The sequence below is a fragment of the Sturnira hondurensis genome, unplaced genomic scaffold (assembly GCF_014824575.4).
Source record: "Sturnira hondurensis isolate 20B ecotype Veracruz unplaced genomic scaffold, ASM1482457v3 Scaffold0000880, whole genome shotgun sequence".
In the NCBI taxonomy this organism is placed as follows: domain Eukaryota; kingdom Metazoa; phylum Chordata; class Mammalia; order Chiroptera; family Phyllostomidae; genus Sturnira; species Sturnira hondurensis.
Genome location: NW_028073511.1, coordinates 2,398,265 through 2,416,114, shown reverse-complemented (window position 1 = coordinate 2,416,114; position 17,850 = coordinate 2,398,265). Strand labels below are relative to the sequence as shown.

At 41.6% G+C, this 17,850-nt stretch overlaps 1 protein-coding gene across 2 annotated transcripts in view; it reads right to left on the bottom strand.

Moving 5' to 3' along the window:
- Positions 1-17,850, bottom strand: part of LOC118991198 (adenylate cyclase type 10-like) — a 45,472-nt gene that overhangs the window by 2,820 nt on the left and 24,802 nt on the right. For both annotated transcript variants that reach the window (XM_037052296.1, XM_037052304.1), the window contains exons 19-27: positions 15,037-15,306; positions 13,910-14,239; positions 11,441-11,504; positions 9,394-9,613; positions 8,906-9,031; positions 3,809-3,981; positions 3,061-3,217; positions 378-582; positions 196-292 (exon numbers count right to left, since the gene is read on the bottom strand). In XM_037052296.1, coding sequence (XP_036908191.1) covers positions 196-292; positions 378-582; positions 3,061-3,217; positions 3,809-3,981; positions 8,906-9,031; positions 9,394-9,613; positions 11,441-11,504; positions 13,910-14,239; positions 15,037-15,306 — 1,642 coding nt within the window. The remainder of the gene's footprint in view (positions 1-195; positions 293-377; positions 583-3,060; positions 3,218-3,808; positions 3,982-8,905; positions 9,032-9,393; positions 9,614-11,440; positions 11,505-13,909; positions 14,240-15,036; positions 15,307-17,850) is intronic.

The window sequence follows — 17,850 nt, the reverse complement described above, 5'->3', positions numbered from 1 at the left end:
AGCCCAGAATCTACACTTTCCTTTCACTCCTGGCCCCACAATTAAGGCAACGCTTCCTGCAGTCACTAGAGAAGAGACATCCCTGGCTGTGAAAATGAACACCATCTCCCTCTCCTCTATAAACTTCTCTGGGAGATCATAACCCTCCCTTCTTAGGAACAACAACAAAAAATGACAAAAAAATGATCTCAATACTTCTTTTTAAGAAATGCAGATCTGAAGAGAACTGAGAGAACCAGATTCTCCAGAGCTGGTTTCTTGAGATGTCTGCATATTTCATGAGCTTGAAAACCTAAGGAGGTAAAAGAGTATTGTGTGAGGTCTAGTTGTGAACTTGGCCTCTAAAGCCTTAGGCCCACCAACCCAACCTCTATTACCCAGCTTGATGGAGAAGTCAAGATGGCCGAGGCAGAGCTTGGTGAAGGCCAAGGCCTGCATGAGCTGAGCTGTGGCCAACAATCCCTCCCTGGAGAACCAACATAGGCTGCTTTTCTGAATGGCCATTCGCTCACAGTGCAGCCACTTCTCCCTGTCACCCACGTTCTGGGAGAACTGGGAGAGGGCCACATAGGTGGAGACAACCTGCAGGGCAAGAAACACAGGGCAAAATATTCTGATTATACATTCACACTGCATTTCCATCTTGTCCCTCTTCTGCTCAAGTGCCCACACTGCTGCCGTGCTGCTCACTCTATCCGGGCTCCACTGTCCCTACCACTCACCTCCACTCCAGCTATGAAAACATACTTACATTTCTAATTTGATTATTCTCATTGCCTGTTCCTTAAACAAACCACTTTCTCAACCTGCCCCTCTTCTTTTTCTCTAATCCAAGGCTTTTCCTTTCACAACAGTGGCCAAACCTTACGTGTTTTCTCTAATTAAGGTCTCTAACTTTAATTCCTCANCACTCTATCCGGGCTCCACTGTCCCTACCACTCACCTCCACTCCAGCTATGAAAACATACTTACATTTCTTTTTTTTTTTTTCATACTTACATTTCTAATTTGATTATTCTCATTGCCTGTTCCTTAAACAAACCACTTTCTCAACCTGCCCCTCTTCTTTTTCTCTAATCCAAGACTTTTCCTTTCACAACAGTGGCCAAACCTTACGTGTTTTCTCTAATTAAGGTCTCTAACTTTAATTCCTCACAGCTCTTCAGAATTGCTACTAGATCTCGGTCATAAATATGTGCACTTCTGACATAATTGATGCCTCACTTCTCAGAATCATCTTTACTAGGTTCCCAGGACACCATGATCTCTTGGTTTTTCTCCTGCTTCTCGGGCAACTTCTCAGGTTCTTGTGCTGGTTTTTCCTTATGACCTTGAACCCTTAAGGCTGGAGCCATTCACTCAGTCCTTGGACCTTTTCTCATTCTCTTGGTGATCTCACTAAGTTTCATGGCTTTAAATGCCATTTACACACTAATGATTCCATATTTCTATTTCCAGGCCAGACCTCTCTCATGAACCCCACACTTGTATATTCAACAGCCTACTCAGCATCTCCACCTGGATGTCTAATGAGTACCTCAAATTAAATCTGTCCTTGTGGCCAATCTTCCCCCAAATCTGTTCCTTCTACAGACTTCCCATCCCATTTAAAAGCATTTCTAGCCCTTTAGTAGTCCACATTGCAAATCTTGGATTATCCTTTACTCTTTTCTTTCTTTCACATCCTGGAACTAATCCCTGAGTGACACCTGCTGGCTCTCCTGACAGAAAACCACTTCTCTCTTCCTCTGCCACCACAATCCAAGCCAACCAGTGCTTGCCTGCATTATTGTAATAACCTCCTAACTGGTCTCCCTGCTTCCTCTCTTGCCCCCTTCAGTTTATTCTAAATATAATCACCAGAATAATCTTTTTTAAAAAAGATTGTATTTGTTTATTTTTAGAGAGAGGGGAAGGGAAAGAGAGAGAGGGAGAGAAACATCAAAGTATGGTTGCCTCTCACACGCCTCCTACTGGGGACCTGGCCTGCAACCCAGGCATGTGCCCTGACTGGGAATCGAACCTGTGACCCTTTGGTTCACAGCTGGCAGTCAATCCACTGAACCACACCAACCAGGGAAAGAATGATTTTATTAAAATGTAAGTAGACACTGTCATTCTCTCCTAAGAAGCCACGAAAAACTTCCAATCTCTAGAGAAAAGGCTGAAACCCCTATAGTGGTCTATAAGGCCTGTATAATCTGCCATCCCCCCAACCCCAGTCCCTCTGATTTATCTCCTCCTCTCTCTCCTCTCCTTCTCCCCATCTAGTCACACTGGCTTCCTCTCTGTTCCTCAAACACAGAGGGCATGCCTTATGTATTCACTGTGCACTCTGCCTATACACTCTTCAACCAGATAGCCATGTGGCTTACTTTCTCACCTTCTTCAGATAGTCACTCAAATGTCACCTGCTCAGTGAGGCTTTCTCTGACCACCTTGGAACCCATCAGCTCCTGGAACCTCATATCCCACTGCCTCCACTTAATTTTTCTTCATGGAATTTATTGTCACCTAACATACTATACATTTCACTTATTTATTTTCTATTTCCCTGAAACTGAGATAAGTGCCTGGCATATAGTAAGTATTCATCATTTATTATTTGTTGAACAAATGGATGAGACAGAGAGAGAGAGAGAGAGAAACAGATAGACAGACTAAAATTAGGAAGACACATTTCTCTTCCTTCTTTTTTTCTAAGTCAGCAATTTGAACCTTTTTTGGATCATGAACAACTTTGAGAATCTATGAAAGCTATGACTCCTTCCTGACCTCCCACCATTCCCCAGATGCTCTTGTGAACATACACATAAAGTTCTACGTTTAATTCAGGGAGTTCACAAGTAGCCTCATGCCTGGAAAACCCATCTATACACTGTAAGTTGAGAAACCCCTGCTCAAACCTATGGTGTCTTGTCAAATCTGGGTTATTGTGGAAGCATGTGAACCAGGAAGTTGGCAGTGTCTCTCTCCCTAGCATTTTAAGTTTCTGAGTGAGGTCTGGAGGGAAAGCAAGAACTTTTTTTTTTTTTTTTTTTTTTTTTTTTTTTTTTTTACCTGGGCTTCATTTGCAAACTCCTCAGCTGAATTCTTCTGCATCAGAGTGGCCAGGCAGGCAAACCTGCGGCTGCCGGCTGTGGCCTCCAGGTTATAGAGCTGCCAGAGCAGGGAGAGGCAGTGCACCTGCTGCTGCAGGACCGCCAACCTCTTCTTACTGCTGTGAACACAGGGTGGCAGCGTACCTGATTCTCTAACAATGCCCAACTATCCCTCCCACAGGAAATCCAAGTCTGCTCAGTGGTGGGCATGTACAGACTTCCAAACTCAGAAATATTTGGGGGGATACCACTACTTTAAATCCCATTGACTTTTTTTAAACTAATCCCTCTTGACTAGGAAAAGTTCAGACAGGTTTTTCCTATAAGGTCATTATTTGAATTGTTATTTTGGTTAAATATATTTCCTATAAATTATCAGAGCTCAATAACTAGGAAGCAATTTAATGTTTTTATATCAGGGAAATAATATTAAATTGCCACCTAGTTATATATCTATGTATGTACACACATGCACACACACAGCCCTATCTTTATTTGAAAGAGACAGGGTAACACCACATTCCAAAAACAAAAGTCCTCATTCTGTTACATGTAATTGGCTGGGGAAGTGAGGCGAACTATCACATTTTCTGTGATATACTTGAAAAGAGCAGCCTCAGGTCAATGTGGCAAAACTTTAGGCTGGGGCCTACTTTAGTCCTCTGCGGCCCTAAAGGGAACCAGGGCAACTTGGTCAGTCTTCTCACTTCTCATTAGGGTTGTTTCGATGTTGGTTCAGGGAGCAGGAATGCCAATATTTTTCCAGGAATGTTTGGAGAAGAACACCAAACCAGGTCCAAGGGAAATTCCTTTTTAGCAGTCGAAGGGCTTGCCTAGCCAGTTTTTTGGCCAAGGTGATCTGTCCCATGTTGAAACAGACCTGGACATAAGAAAATAAAAAAGAGTAATGTAAATGTGGGTAGAATACTATGAATATAACACACTGACTCTTTCATTCTGGGACGTGCACTTGGGGCCACTGAGGTGCCTGAGTGAGCAGAGCTGGAGCGGAGCCTGGCCACACTGACAAGCATGGGTAGGGCCATGAGCAAGTAAAGAGTGAAAAAATAGGATTAAGGAGAAAGCACCCTCACTTCTCATCTCCCCCACACTTGTCAGTGAGCAGTAGAGAAGGACTGTGATTTAGAAACTGATGCTGCCACACTGAGGTAGGATTGTCATTTGGGCAGGGATTCAGATGCTTCTAATGCATCTGGGAATACCACCACATCCCGTATCTCTTTTCCTAAACAGGCTGCACCACCATAGTCATTGTGGGGTAGGAACTGGAGACCTCCCTAAAATTATCATATACCTTCATGTTCTAAGGCTAAACCCTTCAAAAAAGTGATCAAGTCTATGGTGATTCTAGAATAATTGTGGGAAGACTGCACAATAACTTCTTATAAAGGGAAGAAATAATTATTTCACTTTGCTCCAAAGACAACTTGGTTAAAACACAAATAATGCAATACCGTGGACAACTCTAATATTTTCTTTGGTATCAAAGGCATTATACACATTGGCTTTATTCTCCTAACCAGATTATCTTAAGGTTCACATGAAAACTTGTTTTTATATTTTCAGTTAAAAAAAATTTAAAGCTCAGCCCTCTAACAACACATCTCCATCTCCTATGGAGCCATTATTTATAAGCTGTTAAATAATTATCCCAACACATTATGTTCTGTTCAGTTTTATAGTAATAAGGCTATGAGAAGTTGCTGAGCTGTCCTAAGTTACTTGTACACAATAAATAAGTTTACTCCTATGTGTCCTCTGAAAATGAAGTATCTTACATTGTGCTTTCCCTAGAGTTTCTTTTTGTTACACAAACCTCACTCCTGGGTGAAATTTGTTATGCTATAGAATGATATGATTTTTTTAAAGCAAGCAAAAAAGGAAGGGGGAGCCTGTGTATATTTGTGTATGCTGAGCCCCTCTGATGGAAGACATAAAGACACGTAGCACTGGGGAAGGGACATGGACTGAGTGGCAAGGTTGGGGAGACTTTCAACTGTATGGTTTTTCCTTCTAGCTTTACTTAGTATTTTTGACACATAATATGGTAATGTCAGTTTAATGTGGGCAATGTGACTTTTAAACTGAGATATAATTGGCATATAACACTTTTAGTTTTAGTTGTACAACATAATGATTTGTTATATTTATATATTGCAAAATGCTCACCATGATAAGTTTAGTTAACATCTATCACCTCACATAGTTACCATTTTTTTCTTGTGATGAGAACCTTGGAGATCTACCCTCTTCACAATTTTCAAATATACACTACAGTTTTATTAACTTTACCCACGACACTATACATTATATCCCCATGACTTACTTACCTTATAACTTGAAGTTTATACCTTTTGACCACCCTTACTCATTTTTTCCCACTCAGCCCCAACACATACATACTATATATATATATTAGTTTATGTATATTGCAATAAGCAAAGGGCATTACTAGGTAATTCACCAAAAAATAAAGGACCAATAAACATGTAAAAATAATGCATCATACTAATAAAAAACAGATAGTAAAATATAATGTAACTTTCATCTATGTATTAGAAAGTTTTTAAAAGGCTAATATCTGATGTTGGTAAGGATGTAAAGAAATGGAAAACACTTGAATTGATATATTTTTGGTGGACAATTTGGCAGTATATTTACTAAATGTAAAATCATTCATATCTCCTGCCTTATTATTTCCACATCTGAAAATGTCTCTTACAGAAACACTCTCACAAAAGAAAAAAGAGATATTTACAAGGATATTCACTGTAGCAATGTTTATAATAATAAAAAAATTAGAGACAACCTAAATGCACACGAAGAAGGGAATGGCTGATATATGCATACAATGTAGTACTCCCAGCTGTAACTATAATTAGATGTATATCAATGTGCACATACCTTCAATTTGCACTATTAAGAATAAAAATCAGCTACAGAAGACAGTAAGCAATAGGATCCTATTTTAAAATAGCAAAACAGGACTTCCTGTCAAGATGGCGGCAGAGGCAGATATGGCTTGCTTTTTTGCACAACCACATCAAAATTACAACTAAAATAGAAAACAACCATTTCTCAGAACCATCAGAAATTGAGTTGAATGGAAGTCTGACAACTATGGAATTAAAGAAAGCATATCCATCCACACTGGTAGAGGTGTACAGACACGAAACAGTCTGGCCCCACACCTATGTGTGGTGGATAAAAATCTTGGAGGGCCATCTTTGGAGCAAGGAGTCCCAGCCCCACACCAGGCCCCCCAGCCCAGGGTTTCTAGTGCCAGGATGATAAGTCCCCACAACTTCTGGCTGCAAAACCCAGCAGGGACTGAGTCAGTGGAAGAAACTTCTGGAGCACCAAGCAGTTCCTCTTAAAGAACCCACACATGGACTCAACTACGTAGACTCATTCCCTCTGAGCTCCAGCACTGGGACAGCAGCTTGAAAGGCATCAGTGGTACATAGGGAGGAACTAAAGTGTCTAGCATCAGGGTAAGCAGAGACCATTGTCCCTTTTCTAAACCTTTCCCCAACACAGCTGGCAAGCTGGTGCCATGTCTGAGACTCCATTAAACCTGGCTAACACTGTTTGACCTGCCTTGGAGATCCTCAGAGACTATGCCATCCAACCTATGAGCCTATCCAAGCTGCTTTTCCATATGAATGGCTGGTCTTGGCTCATGCTTCACAACTTCCTAAATCCTATCAAATAAGCAACAGCTGGCCTCAGTGAGCCCCAGGCCAGGCACTTGCAGTAGCCAGCCTAGATTCACAGCTTGGCTTCCCCTAGAAATCTCCAAGCCCAGGACAAATAGTAGCCATCTCAAATTGCTTTATAGCTCAGGCAGGGTGCCTCAGGAAAAACACAGGTCGGAACTGACCTTGGCCTGCATCACCAGGGAAACCCCAGGGCCAGCACACCCAGTGGACAGCTACCAATCACACTGAAGCAGCACCACCCTGCCCCTGCACAGCTGATCCTTCATGGAGGGAAGAGGTTGGGGGTCAGTGGTCACAGCCAGTCCTTGCAGCTGACTGACCTGGGTAAATCCCTCCCATTGATCTGCCAAGAACAATCAAGGCTCAACTACAAGAGGGTGTACTCAACCCACAAGAAGCGCACACTTTGAGTACCCAGTTTGGGTGATAGGAAAGGTGTGCCACTGGACCCTACAGGACACCTACTACATTAGGTGACACTATCAAGACATGGAGTTACATCAGTTCTACCTAATACATAGAAACAAATACAGGGAAACCGCCAAAATAAGGAGACAGAGAAACACGGCCCATATGAAAGAACAGATCAAAATTCCAGAAAAAGAACTAAACAAAATGGAGAAAAACAATCTATCAGATTCAGAGCTCAAAACACTGGTTATAAGGATGCTCAAGGAACTCAGTGAGGACCTCAGCAGCATAAAAAAGATACAATCAGAAACAAAGGATACACTAACTGAAATAAAGAACAATTTACAGGGAAACAGCAGTAGAGTGGATGAAGCTGAGAATCCACCCAATGATTTGGACATGAGGGAGCAAAAAGCAACCAATTAGAACAACAAGAAGAAAAAAGAATCCAAAAACATGCAGATAGTATAAGCAGCCTCTGGGACAACTTCAAGAGGTCCAACATTTGCATCATAGGGGTGCCAGAAGGAGAAGAGGAAGGGTGAGAAATTGGAAATCTGTTTGAAAAAATAATGGAAGAAACCTTCCCTAATTTGGTGAAAGAAATAGGCATGCAAGTCTAGGAAGTAGAGAGAGTCCCAAACAAGATGGATGCAAAGAGGCCCATGCCAAGACACACTATAATTAAAAAGCCAAAGGTTAAAGATAAAGAGAAAATCTTAAGAGCAGCAAGAGAAAAGAAGTTACCTACAGGGGAGTTCCTATAAGTCTGTCATATGATTTCTCAAAACAAACTTTGCAAGAAGTAGAAGGGACTGGCAAGAAATATCCTAAGTCATGAAATGCAGGGACCTGCAGCCAACATTGCTCTACCCAGCAAGGCTATCATTTGGAATTGAAGGACAGGTAAAGAGCTTCCCAATCAGGAAACAGCTAAAGGAGTTTATCATCATCAAACCATTATTATATGAAATGTTAAAGGGACTTAAGAAAAAAATATCGAAACTGTACGCAATAAAATGGAAAAAAATATGTGTCTATCAACAATTGAATCTTAAAAACAAATGAAACAAATAAGAAGAGCAGAGACAGAATCATGGATATGGAGAACGCTTTAATGGTTGCCAGATGGGGAGGGTTTGGGGGAGTGGGTGAAGAGGTGAGGGGATTAAGAAGCACAAATAGGTAGTCACAGAGTAGCCATGGGGATGTAAAGTACAGTACAGAAAATGGAGCAGCCAAAGAATTTATATAAGACCCATTGACATGAACAATGGTTGAATGGTTGGGGGGGGATTGCCTGAGGGAGTGGGGAGAGCGAGAAGGAAGGGGGGAAAGGAGAAAAAATCAGAGCAACTGTAATAGCATAATCAATACAATATAATTAAAAAACAGCAAAACAATCATGATCTGACTGTGTGTACATAGCCAGTGGAATTTGCACCAGACTATTAACTATGCTGGGGGCAGCGTGAGATTAGTGAGGGCTGTTTCACTTTCAACATATATATTTTTATGTTTTGAATTTGTATACCTTTTATCACATTATCACATTTATAACTGCACACACAAAAGGGATTTTTAAAAGAAATACTAGGGCAACCCTCAGCGAGAAATAATCCAGACTTCAAGATCAGCCCCTGTTCTCACCTCTGACCGAAGACAGCAGAAAGTGGCCTCCTCAAACCGGCAGATCTTCACCTTGTGCTTTTTAAAAAATGAGAGTGCTGAGGGCTGGCCCAGAAGACTGCTTGCCTTCCTCAAATAAAAGAAGGCCTCCAAATGAGACAAGAGACAGAGGAACTGGATTAGGACTCAGATGATGCCAGCTGTACGGTAAGAGTGCAGGAAGGCTGCAGTAAGGTTATAATGAGGGTCGAGATTTGCACTTGGCTCTGGCTGGATTTCAAGTTAGAAACGATGAGCTGGGCTGCATGTGCGAGGCAGGGGCAGGACTGCCAGTTGGTGCTCTTTTACCACCTCATCCCCACTCATGTTTTCTGCTAAACCCCTCTAGCTCCTTTCTCTCTCCCACTTTCTTTCACTCTTCTCTCCAGGTAACTTGATAGTAAAAAATTCCAGTTGAACTCCCCAAGTGAAAGGGCTCAGCTCAGGGACAGACAGCAGAGCCTGCTTACCATGTAATTATCTGACAGGTCCAAAGAGGCAGCAGCAGCCTCCAGCAGGTAATAAAATGCACAGGTGTTTTCTCCGATGACCAGGCAGTGCTGGGTAAGGGGTAGGAGCACTAACTCTAGGATTTCCTCACAGTGACAGGGCTTCATGGTCATCATGTCTTTCTCCGGGCTGGTCTGAGCCAGCTTCCTGCTCACTTGATCCAGGAATTCTTCCTCTGTTCTTTGTGGGGAGAAGATGAAGAAATGAGAGTGATCAGGCAGCAGCCACTTTTCCTGGGGCATTACCAGGTCTCTGACCCACTTTTTTCAGGATGTTTTCCTTTATAATTTATTAATTCTATGCCTACCCTTTTCCTTCATCACTGCATAAATTTTTGAAAGTCAGAGACCTGATCTTACAATGGTAAAGTCCTTTTTCAGATTTTTAAAAACCTAAAGCCAATCTAACTACCTCACAAACTAAATGGATAAATGACCACACCTGAAGAGTAAACTAACAATGTGTGAATAAAAACATAAAAGTAATACAAAGCAATAACTTTATATTTATTTATTAATACATCTGAACTTTGTCACAGCATATCTGAATATTATTTTATATACCAGCACCATCTTATCCTGCAACAACCCTGTCATTCTGGCAGGCAAAAGTCACTGCCCTTTTGCAGAGGGAAAAACTGAGGCTCAGACAGCTTAAGTACCATATTTGGCCTCATAGATACTGAATAAAACCAAAACTAGAGCTCACCTCTCAGACTACTGGTCCAATGACCTTTCCATAGGTACCATGAGTTCAAAAGAGGTCAGATCTCTTTGAGATAGAATAATCGAAAAAAGTGGGCACTGAGGAAGGCTTTGAAGGATGGTGAACATTCTGGGAAGGCGAAGGATATGGAGGTCACTTAGTATTTTAAAAATAGAGAATTGTGTGAGCAATACACACAGGTGTGTGTGAAAGTGAATCATGTTAAGTATAGATAGGTTTCTGTTTGAAAAGTAGGATATCCCTGACTGGTGTGGCTCAGTGGATTGAGTGTCAGCCTGCAAACTGAAAGGTTACTGGTTTGATTCCCAGTGAGGGCACATGCCTGGATTGTGGGCCAGGTCCCCGGTTGGGGGCATGTGAGAGGCAACCAATGGATGTATCTCTCACACATTACTGTTTCTCTCTCTCTCTCTCTCTCTCCCCAACCCTCCTTTCCTTCTCTGTATAAGTAAATAAATAAAATGTTTTTTTTTAAGAAAGAAAAATAGGATATCAAGTTGGATAAGAGAGATAGGAAACCATAGTGTGTCCGGTGAACTCAAGGTAGGGATACTTAAAATTGATGGGATAGGCATTTGAAAACCAGAAGGTACATGTCTGGGAAATGTAAGCTCATTTTGATATCAGTTGGGGTCAAAAATAACTGAGAAGGCAAATTTATATCTGAAAAAAATCCTGCTATGTGTATAATACACTTGAGAGCTATTAAAGCTTTTCTTAACCACTAAGAAATAATTTCTCTAAATACCATATGATCTCACCTATAAGTAGAGCCTTATGAAGAAAACAAACAAATGAGCAAACTAGAACTGGAGACACGGAAATAAAGAACTGACGGTGACCAGAGGGGCAGGGGTGGGGGGTGGGGGGTAATGGGGAAAAGAAGGGGAGGGGTCAAGTTAAGAAACATGTACAAAGGACTCACAGACAAGGGCAGTGGGGTAGGGGCTGGATGGGGCACAGGAGAGCAACGGGGAAAATGGGAACAACTGTAACTGAACAACAATAAAAAATATATAAAACTAGGATAAGAACTAAAGCCATTTTACTGAACACAAAAGTATTTTTATCATTTGACCAAAAATAATTTCTCTGCAGAGTATCAGAACTGTCTTTAAAAATCTCTATTTAAACTTAAATTTTAGGCTGACTACAAGAGTCACTCCTTCTGGGTGGTCAGATGCCTTCCTGTTCTGCAGGTGCAGAGAGGGCCCAGTCAGACAGTTGGTGGTGTCTCACTTTCTGGGCCCCTCCATGCCTGTTCCAAGCATCTCCACCTACCTGCAGTGTTCACTCGTGAAGGCCTCCTGACTTCTGGATGGTTTTGTCTGGAACTGAAAACAATCTGTAGGGAGAAAAAGATGACTATCTTTAACTATCCACGTTTGTTCAACTGAGGACATTTTAAATTCCTAAGTACCTTTCCTTCGCAGCTTAGTTCATGACATTATTGCCTCCCCCACTATAATAATGATAAATTTAGGTTTAATATTTGCCTACACCCCAAATTCTCATGGTACCTTGCAAATTTCTTAATGGCATCTATTTGGCATTCAAACAGTAACTCCTTTTATTCTCATTCTCCCCAAACCAGTTCCTAATTTGCAGAAGGCACTCGATATTTGGTAAATAAATAAATAAGTAAATAAATAAAATGTCCATTTGGTCTGATGGCTACTTCTAATAGTAGAAACCCCTGAAAATGTATAGATCAGATTTATGAACAGATCAGAGTAAACCACAGAACCTAAGGCCTAGTGAAGAAAATCACGAGAGCACAAGATGCCACAGCCCACTAGAGCGCTGGTAGCCTGAGAGGTTTTCAGCTTTACCCAGTTGGCCTTCATTAGCCCCTATCCTCTACAGCTGCCTTCTCAAAAGTCAAAAAGCAAAACTGGGAATAAGGTTGCCATGCTACACGTTAGGGCTCAGAAGTATGGGTGGTGGATTGAAAAAGAGTCTATGAGAACTGCCATAGGGAGGACTGGCGTTCAGGACCGGCTCTCTGATAAGTTAATGTCAAATGAGGTCAGGTAAGGATGAAATAAGGACACTGGAGTTTGGCAGCACTACTGCCATGCACAATTCCTAGGGCACCATAATGTCACAGCCTGTGTGAAAAGCACCCTCTAGATTGTGCAGTACCTGCTGCGCATAGCTATGGACAGAGGCCCTGGGTCTGAGAAGCTTCCTCGGGTTTCAGCTTTGCTGGGAAGGTCTGGAGCCTGTCTCAGACAGATTGATCAGGTTGTCTGATCTAAAGCTGACACTGACCTCTTAAAAACAAAGGCCATATAGGAAATGTGAATGAGAGCACAATTTTATCACAATAACAGACTAGGACATTCATTGTTATCATCACAAGGTGCAAAAGTACAAATGCTCATAGTGTTTATCAATCAATGACCAATTCTCCAAGTTACTAGTCTACCTTCACAGAGATGTTATACTGTTACAGCTAGAAGAGGTATTAGGATCATAGGTCAGAGCTTTCATTTTAGTCCTTTACCACCAATCCTTCATCATCCCTTCTCTATCCCTTTCCCCTGCCAACACCAATACCACTTCTCTTCTATCTTGACAGCTGTCTTCAGCTATAGAAGAAGGCTCAACTCTGAAAAAAACAGGTGATGTTGTAAGAAGGTAGATTTCATACTGATAAAAAGATGAAAGTAGAAACTTTCTAATAGCTGTTTGCAATAAATGAGATGTCTGTAAGGGAAACTAACTAAAAAGGTTAAAACAAAAATGAATAAACTCATATTTGGAATGTGATAGAAGAGTTATAGGCTTTGGGGACCACCCGTAAACTAATCCAATCTTCCTCAAGTAGCTAAATCCTACTTACCCTTCAAGTCTAACGCCTGGTAGTATCTCCTTCAAGGGACAGGAGATACTACCAGGAGGAGAAACTCTCCTCCTCTCCTACTCATGCCTCAGGATGACTTAATGGCCCCTTCTCTAGGTACCCACCCTCCATGTATGCCATTTGCATCACCAGTATATCATTTTCATGTTATACTGGAATTCTCTGTCTCTGTATCACCCCCTAAAACTAATCATTTTAGGGACCAAGGCTCATTCATTTTGTATTTTTTAAAAGATTTTGTTTATTTATTTAGAGAGAGAGGAAGGTGGGGAGACAGAGAGGGAGAGAAACATTGATGTGAGTGAGAAACATCAGTTGCCTCCTGCACGTGCCCCAACCAGGGACCAGGCCTGCAGCCCAGGCAAGCGCCCTGACTGGGAACTGAACTGGTGACCTTCGCTTTGTGGGAGGATGCCCAACCAAATGAGTTGCACCAGCCAGAGCTCATTTTTGTATTCTTAACACATAGTTGCAGTATCTGATACACAAAGACTCCATATATTTGTGCTGAGTGGAATAATTATAATAAAAATTAACTAAAATGTACTGTGTATTAACCATGTGCCTAGCATTATTCAAAGCATGTTATATATTTTAACTCATTTAATTCTCACAACGACCCTATCTATCAAGGTGGTATTGTCATTTTTCTCAATGAACTGAGGTTAAGGAATTTGCCTAAGATTGCCAACCAAAACAAGTATGGCTTCTAAAGTTCCTTTTAACTTGGAGTTTATGTTTTTTTAATCTCAGGGATAAATGGCTCTTTCTACTTATTTTTTTCTCTCTAATGTGATTTCACCTTTTGGATGAAGAGCTCCAAGTTAATGGCTAAAGAGAAGTGCTATCCACATGTCGTCTTTCTGCCCCGCTGGGTTTACCTTGTAGAGAAGGCAGCTGCAATTTGTCTGTGATCACTTGTGTTAGCACAGAGCCAGTATCTTTATAACTACAGAATCGGGCTGTCCCTCTGGAGCTCTTAATAGAACAGATGGCAAAACGATGGAAGGGGACAAAGTCCCCACCATGGCAGCTCCCACAGCGGCAGGCCAAATCCTGGAGAAAGCAGGCACATTCAAGATGCAGTGCTATTTGCTGTGCCTTGGGCCACAGCTCCCAAGCAGCTTCCCGTAATAGAGGCACTCCAAATTCTAGCACTTCAGGTTGAGGTAGAAATGGTTCCTGTTTTAGCCTGAGAGGAGAGCCAGCATCTGAAATACAGAAAAATCCAAGTGTCTCCCTTAGTCTTTGTATGCTACTATATAGCAAACTCCCAAGCACATGCTGCTAGTTTTTAAGAAATTTCATTTACCATCCCAGTTTGTATGACTGCCTACCCTAGAGAAAGAATTTTACACCAATCTGAGAGTGATATTGACCATATCTAGTATAAAGAACCACAGAGAAAGAATGATCATGGGTACAGAAGTACACTTGGATAGATCTCTTAGTTCCTTCTAAAATGAGTTTTTGTACTGCAATCATAAATGTCAAGCCATCAGAAACACTCTATTCAAATATAAGACCCAAACATATTTCAAAGTCAAAAGGAAATTATTTGTGGACTATGTGTACTTCAGGTATTCTATGCCACAATTTTATTCTTTCATGTGGAGAATTTGAGATTGCAAGCTCCTTAATATTTCTTGCTTTGTCTATGTCTGTTTCAGTATCACATGTATTTATCTTGTGAATTTCTAAAATTTGAAATAGTTTATTCTTCTTTCTTATTATTTATACCTAGACACCAAAAATCAAAACACAAATACTTAACAAAGAGCTAGAATTCTTAAAACTAATATAATTCTGAAAAATACAAGTTATTCATTCACTATGACCATGGTTCCTTCATGATAAAATAACTGTTTCCCCATTTCTTAGCTGTAAGCTGAAGGGGACTGAGCCCTTGCTGTATGATACTGATGCTCTTTCTCAACACAGACTCCTCCCAACCCCCACTCAAGGCTCTCTAATTAGGCCTGAGAACGAGGGAGCAGCTCTTCCTTACCTGACTTTTTCTTTTCCTCTTTCGATCTTTCAATAATATCAATAGAGGAAGGCACTAGTACTGGCTCAGCAACCTCCTGGGTCTTGTCACACCAGCGGAGCACCTGTATATCTACAAGAGCCCTCAGCACCTGAAGTAGCATATGTTTATCCCAGCCGGGCAGCAGGTGCTGCAGCAGATCTATGCGGAAGGAGTGACCAATGACTGCGGCACACTTAACCAGCAACTGTTCTTCTGGGCTCAGCTGATCCAGTTGGTTTACTGCTATTTCTGGAGAAAAATAATCAGTAGTAAACAAGCATTCTATAAACATAGAATACACTGTGCTGATAATCTGTTCATTTGAAAAACATATGTAAAGGCTTGCTTTGTTCCCACCCCTTCTTCACTCAGCCAAACCTCTTCGAAGAGACTTATCTCCATGTCCTCATTCCTCATTCATTGTTCAACCAACAACATACAGATTTTCACATCACTGAAACTCTTCACTCATGGTCACCAAAACCTTTTGTTTGTAAATCCAAAGCTATGCTCTGAACCATTCAGCTGTACTAACCGTTCTTCCCATTTTCATGACTAGTAAGTACTCAGACTCTTTGCTTCAGACTAAACATGGAGGGCCAGACTTCCTGGTCTTGGAACTCTAATAATTATAATGGTCTTAATAACTTCTAAGCATTAGAGTAAACCTCTCCATATTATGACCCATACATTAAAGCAATCTGTATTGAACCAGTAAATCACCAAGCCCAAAATCTTGGAGTAATTCTAAACCTTGTTCTTTCCCTGACAACCAACTGGTCACCTCACTCATCCTTCTAAATTCTCTTGTACATATTTCCTCCTAATAAGCAGTCATTTTCACCAAGACCACTACACCACACTGTTTTGAACATCTTCAATTTCCTCTCATTCTTTTTAAAATATATTTTATTGATTATGCCATTACAGTTGTCCCATTTCCCCCATTTCATTCCCCTCCACCCTGCACACCCACTCTCCCCTTCCCCCTCTTTAGTTCATGTCCATGTGTCATAAGTTCTTTAGCTTCTATATTTCCCATACTATTCTTGTCCTCTCCCCTGTCTATTTTCTACCTACTGTCTATGCTACTTATTCTCTGTACTTTTCCTCCCCTTCTCCTCCTCCCACTCCCCTGTTGCTAACCCTCCATGTCATCACCATTTCTGTGACTCTGCTGCTGATCTAGCTGTCTGCTTAGTTTGCTTTTGTTTTAGGTGTGGTTGTTAATAACTGTGAGCTTGTTGTCCATTCACTGTTCATATTTTTTATTTTATTTTTCTTAGACAAGTCCCTTTAACATTTCATAGAATAAGGGCTTGGTGATGATGAACTCCTTGAACTTGATCTTATCTGAGAAGCACTTTATCTGTCCTTACATTATAAATGAAAGCTTTGCTGGATAGAGCAATCTTGGTTGTAGGTCTTTGGATTTCATGACTTGGAATATTTCTTTCCAGCCCCTTCTTGCCTGTAAGGTCTCTTTTGAGAAATCAGCTGACAGTCTGATGGGAGCTCCTTTGTAGGCAACTGTCCCCTTTTCTCCTGCTGCTTCTAGGATTCTCTCTTTCATTTTAATCTTGGCTAATGTAATTATGATGTGCCTTGGTGTGTTCCTCTTTGAGTCCAACTTCTTTGGGCCTCTCTGAGCTTCCTGGATTTCCTGGAAGTCTATCTCCTTTGCCAGACTGGGGGAGTTCTCCTTTATTATTTGTTCAAATAAGTTTTCCACTTGTGGCTGTTCCTCTTCCCCTTCCGGTACCCCTATAATTTGGATGTTGGAACGTTTAAAGATGTCCTGGAGGTTCCTAAGCCTCTCCTCATTTTTTTGAATTTTTGTTTCTTCATTGTTTTCTGTTTGGTCATTTTTTCTTCCTTCTGGTCCACTCCATTGATTTGAGTCCCAGTTTCCTTTCCATCACTATTGGTTCCCTGTGCATTTCCCTTCATTTCAAATAGTTTAGCCTTCATTTGTTCCTCTCATTTGTGACTAAAATCAACCAGTTCTCTGAGCATCCTGATTACTAGTGTTTTGAACTGTGCATCTGATAGGTTGACTATCTCTTGGTCTCTTAGAAGTATTGGCTCTGGGGCTTTGAGCTGTTCTTCTGGAGCCATAATGTTTTGGTCCGTTTGCGCCTGTTACATATGAGGGGCAGAGCCTTAGGTGTTCACCAGGGCAGAGCAACCCGGTTGCTGGGTTGTGACGCTGTATGTGGGGGTGGGATTGGAGAGGGAGCAATTGGACAGCGATGGCACTTATTCTGCTCTCTCTCAGATTTCAGTCCCCTCTGCTGCTTTCCACAAGCAAATTGGGCCCTTCTGGTGCTGGTTCCTGTGTAGGTAGGCTTGTGTACGTTCTAGGAACCTCTGGGTCTCTCCAACGAAGTGTCTTGTGAGGCTGGGAGCTTCTCCCGGCATCTCAACCCCAGAAAGTCTTTCTAATCAGTGCTTTTAGGCTTTATTTCCTAGTGCTGAGGCCCTGGGTTGCGTGGTCTGTCTCACTGCCTACTTTTTTGCCAGGTTTATCTGTGTGTGAATATGTGTCCGAGGCCTTGCGCACCTCACTGGGTTGGGTCTGCTGGTTTCCTCCCCCAGCCTGCATCTGCCAACCACTGCATCTTCCTGCTGGGACCCCTCTCTGCTGGCCACTGACTCTGCCCCTCTTACTGGTCTGGATGAATGGCTCATTGTTGTCGGACTTCAGTAAAGTTCAATTTTCTGTCTGTTCTGGTTGTGTTTTTGTTTCTAAATCTTTGTTGTCCTTAAGTTTGGTTGTGTAAGGAGGTACAG